This window comes from Lagopus muta, chromosome 22 (assembly GCF_023343835.1).
Source record: "Lagopus muta isolate bLagMut1 chromosome 22, bLagMut1 primary, whole genome shotgun sequence".
Classification (NCBI taxonomy): domain Eukaryota; kingdom Metazoa; phylum Chordata; class Aves; order Galliformes; family Phasianidae; genus Lagopus; species Lagopus muta.
The window spans coordinates 4,402,718-4,412,252 of NC_064454.1; the positions used below are offsets into that span (position 1 = coordinate 4,402,718).

The 9,535-nt window shown below is 56.1% G+C and overlaps 2 protein-coding genes across 2 annotated transcripts; one reads left to right on the forward strand and one right to left on the reverse strand.

Moving 5' to 3' along the window:
- Window positions 1-107: 107 nt before the first annotated feature.
- Window positions 108-3,658, reverse strand: LOC125703536 (G protein-activated inward rectifier potassium channel 4-like). Its single transcript, XM_048968128.1, has 4 exons — window positions 3,368-3,658; window positions 1,849-2,072; window positions 548-1,760; window positions 108-355 (listed from the first exon to the last, which is right to left on the reverse strand). The coding sequence occupies exons 2-4, from the start codon at window positions 2,059-2,061 to the stop codon at window positions 108-110; spliced, it is 1,674 nt and encodes a 557-aa protein (XP_048824085.1). The 5' UTR covers window positions 2,062-2,072; window positions 3,368-3,658.
- A 3,227-nt stretch (window positions 3,659-6,885) lies between these two features.
- On the forward strand, window positions 6,886-7,670 carry CLDN25 (claudin 25). The gene has a single exon (XM_048968451.1). It carries the CDS (start codon window positions 6,886-6,888, stop codon window positions 7,576-7,578), a length of 693 nt encoding a protein of 230 aa, XP_048824408.1. The 3' UTR covers window positions 7,579-7,670.
- The last annotated feature ends 1,865 nt before the right edge of the window (window positions 7,671-9,535 follow it).

The window sequence follows — 9,535 nt, forward strand, 5'->3', positions numbered from 1 at the left end:
ACATCACCATTGTCATGAACAGGTTTTAATGTTCTGCTGAGGGGTTCTTTGCCCCGTGATACAAAACCAAAGCTCTGCAGTCGCACTGAGCCTCGATGTCCGCCCGCTCAGGACCCGCAGGGCTGCGGCAGCAGCTCCCAGCACAGGCTGGGTGTAGAGCGGTCCTGGCGCTCCAGCTCTGCCATCTCCTGCATCTCCCTGGCGCTCACTGCTGGGGTCTGCACCTCGAAGGTCAGCTCGAAGCGGCTGTAGTCCACGTGGAAGGCGCCTTTCTCCAGGGACATGCAGGGTTCGAAGCGGTACCCCCACAGGATCTCATCCTCGGTATAGGAGGTGCGGGCCTGGCACGTCATCCCTGCGGTGGGGACATGGCGAGAGGTGGTGGTGGGCTTTGCACCATGCTAACACAGGTGGCCACCCGCAGACCCCGCTCCCTGTCCCTCGCACCCGGCTCTGCCTGACCCCTGCCCACATCATGGCTTCAGCAGCACCGGGCCTGGCCCCCCACAGGGCTGCGACGGAGCCACCCCGACCCCTCCTCACTCACCCGTAGCTTCCACAATGCCCTCGAGGATGATGATGATCTCAAACTGCTCCCTCTTCAGTGACTCTGCTGACAGGTCCCAGAAGGGGCTGTGCTGGTTGATGACGTGGCAGATGATCTGGGGCTCCACCAGGAACAACCTGTCCTCCCCTGTATCGTAGCCTAAGTTCAGCTCCGACTGCTCCAAGGGGATGAACTCCCCTTCTTTGGTCTGTCGGGATTTGATCAGCTTGGCTCTTATTTTTGCATCCACCATGTGGCTCTCTCGGAGGTCCCCGATGCGGAACATCAGACAGAGCTTCTCGTCCCTGTGGGATATGACACAATTTTTGCTGAAGATTAAGGTCTGGGCACGCTTCTTGGGCCTGGAGATCTTGACAAACATGCACCCCACCATAAGGGCATCAATCATGGACCCGATGATGGACTGCGCCATCAGCAGGATGACGCCCTCAGCGCAGTTGGCTGTCACGATCCTGGAGCCGTAGCCAATGGTCCTCTGACTTTCCACAGAGAAGAGTAAGGCAGATATGAAATTGTCCACGTTCTCGATGCACGCCTTCCACTCTGGGTCCCCGATGTGGTTGACGTCATCCCTTATCCACGCATCAAAGAAATAGATGGTGCCGAAGACAAGCCAGGTGACAATATAGCACATCATGAAAACAAAGAGAAACCAGCGATACTTGAGGTCCACAATAGTGGTGAAAATGTCCGAGAGAAACCTCTTCTTCTCCTGGATGTTGCCCAGGTTCACTTGGCACTTGCCCACTTTGGTGACGTAGCGCTGGCGCCGCTGCTTGCCGGCCAGACCCAGCGGCCGCTCGTCCTCTATCAGCTTGCAACGCCGGCTCTGCAGCCTCTCAGAGGCAGGGATGGAGACGATGCTGCGGTTGGGCGTCCTGCTCTGTGTGGGGCTGAGGATGCTGGGCACGCTGCGGTTGTGCCGCGGGTACCAGCGAGAGGCGCCGTCACGCAGCACAGGCAGGTGGTCTTGGTGTGAGGCCCGGTGGTGCTTGGGCACGTCACTGGTGGTAATGGCGACACTGGGCCAGCGCCTGGTGGATCCCATGGCTTCTGAGTCTACACAGCTCTGCGTGGGAGCTGGGTCGCTAGGAACATCAGTGCCACAAGGTGAAAAGAGGTCGTTTGGAACCAGGGCACTTCTCTCAGCAGCAGCATCTGCGAGAAGCACGGGGGCAGCTGCGACTTCGGGCTGTAAAGGGAAAGGCTCCAGTCAGCATTAAACCACCCTCCTCGTGCTCCGTGCCATCACGCAGCACGGCGAGGCCGTGTGGCCCTACCTTCTGGGGGAAGGTGCCATAGCGGCTGGTGTCGGTGGGTGGCCGTGGCAGGTAGGCCAGCATGTGCCTGGCGGTGGGCGCCTGCGCGGGTGGGATGGAGTTCCTGCGGCCCCAGGGCTCCTCGCGTGGAAGCCAGGTGCTGCCCACACTGTTGTGGGTGCAGAGGCTGTGCTGTGGCTCCATGCTGCTGCTGGCTGGAAGCACCGCGGCCATAGCGCAGGGTGCTGTGGGAACAGAGCGGGGTTGTCAGGTGGAGCTGTGGGGCGTGTGGGCAGTGCAGGGTTGGGATACTGGGGGGGGTATTGCCTGGTCCTGCTCACAGCTCCTTGGGGCTGTGGCAGATGAAGGATGTTCATGTGAGGAGCAAGCATGGAGGGAAGCAGTGCTCCCCACTGGGGTGCCTCAGCCCTGCTTGCTCCATGCCCCTTCCCTGCACTGGGATGCGGTCACAGTGAGAGCACTGCGAAAATCCCACAGCCCTGGGGCTCCTCAGGATGATGCAAAACTGTCACTAACAGAAGCCCCTTTGCACCTGAGGGCTTTGGAAAGTATTCCGTGGGTGAGAAACGGACCCAAAGCTTTCACCTGTACTGCTGATGTCAAGACAGCCCCAGCACATTGTCTGGCCATCATCTCCCACGCGCTTGAAGAGTCGGTGTTTATTTTAATACAGGTTTTCATTGAAAGGGAAGTTGAATGTGACCCAAAGAGCTACTTCAAAATGCAAACAGCAGCCTGAGCAGAGCCAGAGACAGGCTGGAGCCCATCCCAGCTGCAACCTGCACATGGTGCACCTGCACTGGGGTGTCATGGGCTGGGGAGCATCTCTGCAGCCCTCAGTGCAGCTGCAGCTGCTGCTAGGAGTGTAGCACAGTGCCACCCCCATGCATGCACTGGGACAGGATGTGCTGAGTTCAGGAGCACTGCAAGGAGAGGCAACGTGCAGCAGGCAGACCTGGGGGAGAATCCCAACTGCGAGGGCCCTGGGGATCTCTTGGAGGAAGTGGGTTATTAATCTGAGTCCCACCTAAACCATAATCCCATTAGTTGCATTTCTGCAGCAGCTTCGGCACAGTGCTGCTGTGGGCATGGGGCTGTGACACAGAGCAGGGGGAATGCCAACCCTGCAGCCATCCCAGGGCCAGCAGCGTGGCCCCTCCCACTGTGCATCCATTGCAGCTGGTACCCAAAGCACCCAAACTCTCTGGGGCGGGTGCTGAGGGCCACCCTCTCCTGCCGTATCTCAGTCAGGTGATGGAGCTGAGCTGGGCAGGAAGCACCAGATGGCTAAGCCAATTACTTGTCCTAATTGCATTGCACCACCTGGGGATGGCTTCCTCCCTTTCAGCCCACTTGTGCAGCCCTCAAACTGCATGAAGCAGGCACAGCCTCCAACGGTCACTACCTGCAGCTTGTTCCCTGGAAAACAGCTTTAACACCACCCAGAAACATAACTCGGAATGGGGAAGCCCTGCCAGGCACAGGATCCAGCCCCGTGGGGCACACGGTGTGGGGGTACCTGGCTGGCCGAGCCCCCTCCCCGTCAGCGGGCTGCAGCCTCACAGCAGGACCGGCCCCAGCACGGCTCCAGGCGCTGGTCCCCCCAGGGACAAGGCGAGGGGCCCCGCTGCCTCATCCAGCATCCTCTGCCCCGGCTGTTCGGTCCTGGCGCAGGTGCTCTGTCTGTCTGTCGAGCAGCACTGGGGCCCACAGGCTCGGCTCTTGGGGCAGCTGGATAGAGAAGTTACAAACAGACAAATTCTGCCACGGAGTGACCCTGCTGCAGGGGAGCACGCACGCTCTGGGCAGCCCCAAGCCTCTGCATGGGAGCATCCTGCAAAAAAAAACCCACACAAACAACCCATCCCAGCTGCAACCTGCAGCAAAAATGAATAAAGGAGAGGGAAGGTGGAAAGCAATCACTGCTCAGCACAGCGCTGAGCACTGTGCTGTGTCTGCACTGCCTGGGCCAGGCTGTGAGGATTGGGCTAATGAGCCCTGAGGGAAGTGTGTCATCTCAGAAATAATTATCTGCTGTAATTATTCCTTTCCTCTGGCAGCACAGAGCCGACATCTGTACACCCCGGTGCGGGGCTGGGGAAGCAGCAGCAAGTGCAAGAGCTGCGGGAGAGCGCACAGGTTTGGAGAACTCAGCTCCTGTAGGCAGAGCAGCAGCAGATCAGCGGTGAGACTCTTTGTAAAGTCAGGAAGTTCTGAAAATTCTGAATCCCTGAATTTTAAGATAATTTGGAGTTAGACTAGAAAGCGTTTCGAGGTTCCTTCCAGCTTAAACGATCCCATGATTTCCCTTGATATGCTACAGCAACAGCTCCTGCCAATTGCTTATATTTAGAGTTTTCCCAAACTGTAACACTGTGTGAGACTCATGGGTGTGAATGTGGATGCCTGTACCCAGTGTCCAGTGTCCTACAAACACTGCACTAGTAGAGATGCCCGTGCATGGAGCTCTCACCTTCAGAATGAGGATGAGAGCAGTACTGCAGCACCGCTCTGTCTGTCACTGAGCCCCCCCGTCTTGCACTGCTGCTGTCCTGTTCCTGCAGGGATGTGTCTCATGGTCCCATGGCTGCTGCCCCATCCCACAGCGCGGCTCCCAAACACTTGGTGATGCCCAGCAGCCAGCACAGAGCAGTTGGCCTCACGGATGCCCCCAGCACTGTGCCCCTGCCCCATCCCTGCCCATCTTCCCCTGGCCATGAGCCCCCCGCTCGCAGTACCTACCGCATCTCCAGACACAGCCCCTCGGCCTCTGCCTGCCCCTACAGCTGCTCCTGGACACCGACCTGTCTGCCCCTGGGCATCTTCCCATCAGTTCTGGGGGGGAAATCCCTTCCTGGCTGTGCCGCAGAGCTTAGGAGAAGGAAGGCGAGCTTGGCACGTCCTCCAATCCTACTCCAGGAGAAGAAGGTCACTCGCTAATCCCCCTCAATGACGGGCAGCATTACCTCAAGATGATTTAATTGGAAGGGCTGGGGGCAGATGCGCTGCGGAGGCTTGGTGAGGGCATTCCCTGCTGGAGGATCCCAGCCCTCACCCACACCATTCCCCCTAGTTTTGGGGATGGGGTCATCAGCAAAGGCTTCAGGCCATTCTCTACATCTGTGTGGTTTCCTCCGTGTGTGTAAGCCATTAACTCAGTGCCCAGTGCACCTTGTCCTGCAGAACCCAGTCAGCACATCTCAGGGCCACGCTCTGTGCTATATTTAAAGCCGGATCCCTACAGCACGAGGGTTAAAGATAGCAAAAGGCAACACCAAGATTATAAATAGTGCTCAGGTCCAGCCTGACGTGGAGTGACCGACACGGCACGACGCAACTCCACCAGCTGCACTCGTGACTGCAGCGCTCGGCTCAACCCGCTCCTCTTGCAGGTGACACAGCTGTCCCCAGCAGGACTGCAGCAGTGCAAACAGCGGCCACAGACAGTGCCTGGGGGCAGCCTGGAACCGGTGGGACCACGGGACTGTGCTCAGGGCAGGCAGTTCCCAGACATCCGAGTTTCCCACAAAGGGCAGAAAGCGGCGACCGTGCCCAGCTGTAGGGCTCTGATGGGAGGATGCAGCAGAGCAGCCCTCAGCCGGCGCTGAGAGATGGCAGCAGGATGTGTACCCAAGGGATCAGGCTCCCCATCCCTAGGGCAAATAGGTGCTGCTGTCCTCACACCTTTTTTAAAGGCCTCCAATCATTGCGTGCCAGGAAAGCGGCAATGAAGCGGTGCTGGGGACATGGAGGTCCTCCTTGTGACCACCACTGTGCTAAAGGAAGCAGCAGCAATTTCCCAGCCTTGCCCCCTCATATCCTTCTTGGTAACAAAGCAAGCAGATGAGTGAGAGATTAGTTGCTAATCCCCCCATGAAGATGAATCTAAAAAGCTGGACCTGGGGTTCATGCACGTGGCTGGGCAGGAACAGATGGGAAGTGAGTGTCATCAGAAGGTTACAGCTTTCCTCCTCTCCTTTTTCCCCTATCTTTTTTACAGCAGCATATTTTCTTGCAGCAACGCTGTTCCCCAAGTGACATCCCAGCTCTGCCTCCATCCCATCTCCCCTGGATAACCCCCGGGAGCGGCTGCTCCAAGCGCAAATGTTTGCAAAGCACTTTTGAGGATGAGGAGGAGGGTATAAAGTCCAGCCCCATTGCAACACGGAAACTTTCCAGGATCTCTGCCTCCTGGAGCAGGGACCCAGCACACAGAGCAGTCTCTGGGCCACTGCTCCTCCATGGGAGCCTCAGGGACAGCTGGCAGCACCTCTCACGGTGTTTATTTAAGGGCTGAAAGAGGGTTGGGGCCTTAAATCCCCCTGGGAAGAACCCAGGTACCACATGCTCTGCCCACAGCCCCTCTCTCCCCTGCCAAAGCTGCAGCTGTTCTTGCCAACTCTCTCCTCAGGGTTCCTGGGGCTCAGGGGATTTGCGTGCTTCTTGCTTAACCCTCCTGTGTACAGCAAGGAGAGGCAGCACCCGCTGCAGCCTGTGAGATGCATTTGCCTTGAAGCAATGCTGCCTGCACATGGGCACAAAACCCTTTGTTTCATGGACACGTCCTCTCCCAGGAGCCAGCGCAGAGCATCCCCCAGTTTGCAGGGATGGGGTGGTTGGTGACACAGACGGAGCAGGGCCGTGCTAAAGCACTGCACTCAATGGAGAAGTGGGGGAGAAGGAGCAGAGCGCGAGGCCGACGATGGCTTTCAGAGCAGCCTTGCTCTCCGTTGCACCCAGTTTTTCCTGCCTAGCCAGCGGTGCCTTCTTCTATCGCTGCAAAACCAACAGGACATGAAAATGATCGAGGCCACACCCAGGAATTAGAGGTATAAGCCTGACTTTCCCCACACACAACTCCTCTGAACAAACAGCAGCGCTCTGACCGTGACCGCCAACTGAAACGGTGCGTTCATGGAAATCCACACCACAAATACGCAGCTCCAAAAGTGTTAATGCCAAAAGCCTTCTGCTCACCTCAGCTTATCTCAGCCCCAGCAGCGGAGCCGGCACACAGCTCGCAGGAGCCGTGTGAGCATGGCGTGGAGCTGCAACGCAAGGGTCCAGGTGGGCGCGATGCTGCTGGCGCTTTTCGGGTGGGTCTCATCCTGCGTCACCACCTTCGTGCCCCTCTGGAAGAACCTCAACCTGGATTTGAATGAACTGGAGATCTGGACCATGGGGCTGTGGCAGGTGTGCATCATGCAGGAGGAGGGGGCCACGGAGTGCAAAGCCCACGACTCCTTCCTTGCCTTGCCGCTGGAGCTGCGCGTGTCCCGCGTCCTGATGTGCCTCTCCAACGGGCTGGGGCTCCTGGCTCTCCTCTTTGCCAGTGTGGGCTTGGACTGCTGGAAGACATGTGAAGGAAAACCCAACGCCAAGAAACAGCTGCTGCTCGCTGGAGGAGCAGCGTTCGGAGCGGCGGGGATCACCACTCTCGTGCCCATCTCCTGGGTCGCCTACACCACAGTCCTGGAGTTCTGGGACGAAGCCGTTCCTGACATCGTCCCGCGGTGGGAGTTTGGTGAGGCGATGTTCCTGGGGTGGTTTGCCGGGTCCTTCCTCGCAGCAGGTGGGCTGCTTCTTATCTACAGCACCTGCCTGAGCCAGACTGGGACGCACGCTGCACCTCCAGCCACCCGCCCGCTGCGGCCAGCGACACACAGCCCAGCCACGATGTCACCGTGGAGCCACCACTCACACCCCAAAAACGCCGACCTGGTAATCTGAGACTGCAGATTTTGGCTGTCTGGATTTCAGAGATGGTTCTCACATGTTAAGGAATGATTTGCTGATTCCTAAGACTGTTTGTTGCAGCTTGGTTTTCTTCCATCTGTGTCTGTCTGCTTCACTTTTTGTGGGTTTGTTTTTTTTTTCCCCCCCTTTTTCCAAGCAACACTTGCAAACCGAGCCCAGTGCTGTAAGCCAAGAAGGCAAACACAGGGCAGTAAAGAGCACTTTGTATTTCTGGCTACATTTGCAGTATACTCACTGATTACACTGTGTTGGCATTCCCTGGGAATCCCCAGTGGCCGGGAATGTAATCGCTGTAAGACCTCTGTCTGTGCTGAAAAGCTCATCCTTGAATGTCCATTTCACTTTGATGTATTCTAAATAAATTATTACAGCCATTAGCAGTACGTTTCTGTGCTCTGAGAGCAGAACATCCTACGTGGGATGAGCGTTTGATGATGAGAGCATGGGAAGAGCGGGGACGAAGGGTGTGGGTTCTAGGGAACAAAATCACTGCTTGGGTAGCTGTTCATTGAGCAAAGCTTAGGGAGAAAGAGAAGGATGGAGGAGAGAGGTGGGGAGGCAGAAACATGAGCTGATGGCCATTCGCAGAGTTGATCAAGCCACAAAAGTAGCAGCAACCTTCATTTAGAAGGTTCTACAGTGGAACTCTTTACCTGGGCATCAAAGGCAAAGATCAGAGAAACCACAGAAAGATGCTGTTTTGTGGGTGCCTGTGAGGATCTCCCCTATTTCCTTGATTCCGCTCAAAAAAAAAGAAATTAAGCCTGCTTTTATGTTTGCTCTCTGCTCCTAACGCTACACCAGGCTGAGCTAACAGACTGCAGCAAACCCACTGCCACGGTGCTATTCCACAAGGGAGCTCACTGCTGCTTCAACCTGGCAGCGCCAAGAGCCACAGCAGCACGGCCGAAAGAAAGGAAACCTCCGCCCAACAGCAGTGCTCCTCTGGGAACCAAAGTTCACCGCTCTTCAAAAGCCCCGTTTTGAAATCCGCACTTTGGTCCAGCGAAGAGTCAAAAATAGAAGTGGGGAGAGAGAGAGAGAGAGAGAAAGGAGACCATTCCCAAACATTTGTCACCCTGAGGAGGGATTGCTGGGGGCACAGCTCAGCTCAGAGGGACCAGCAGTGCCATAGCAATGGAGCGTGCACCACGGAGGGGCCAGAAGGGCAGCATTCTTGCCTGATGAATGCACTTCTCAGACACAAACGTGTTTTTTTTCCTCAGAGTTACACAAACCCACAAAGCAGAGACTCTATTTTGACTTGAACTCATCACCCGCGCCCTGAAGACACAGCAGGGGGAGGGAGGATGATGGCAAGAGGCTGAGCAAAGGTTTCTTCTCAGTGCCAGTAGCTCCTTCTTCCACACCTGATCCCAACTCTCATGGCTTCATAGGCACTCACGAGAAGCCCTTGTTCTGTTTTTTTTGGCATATTTGTTGGGATATTTTATTTTTGGCAGCAATAAAATAGGACCAACCTTGTGAGCTGTCTCCCCAGCCAACATCCTGATCACCTGGAACTCAGAATGTCTTGGAATGACACAATATTGCAAACTTATCTTGAAATTGTGGCCATTTCCTTGCTGTGAGCAAATGATGGAGAACGTGGCACCAAAAACGTTGCATTCAAACCCTGGAGCCCTAAGAAATAAAGCAGAGCTCCCATCATTTCAGGGTCCCCTCCATCACAGCAGCATGGAGCGAGGTAGCAAGGCTGAAAAAGCAGCAGCTCTTGCTCTGTGACAGCCATCAGTTGCAACAGGTTTGGCTCACTTTTCACACACACAAAGCTTGGGTTTCTACAGATAATTGTTCCAGCCTTCAGGAGAACTCAAGATAAACCAACTCCCATAGGGGTTAGTTATTCCTCTGTAGGAACTGATGGAGCAGTGGGACCCAGTTGACAATTTCATTCAAACCACAGATC

Coding starts and splice junctions, on each gene's coding strand:
- CLDN25 (XM_048968451.1), top strand. CDS start 6,886: ATGGCGTGGAGCTGCAACGCAAGGGTCCAGGTGGGCGCGATGCTGCTG.
- LOC125703536 (XM_048968128.1), bottom strand. CDS start 2,061: ATGGCCGCGGTGCTTCCAGCCAGCAGCAGCATGGAGCCACAGCACAGC. Junction 1,761..1,848: donor ATGGCACCTTCCCCCAGAAG/GTAGGGCCACAC, acceptor TTCCCTTTACAG/CCCGAAGTCGCAGCTGCCCC. Junction 356..547: donor GGGCATTGTGGAAGCTACGG/GTGAGTGAGGAG, acceptor TCCCCACCGCAG/GGATGACGTGCCAGGCCCGC.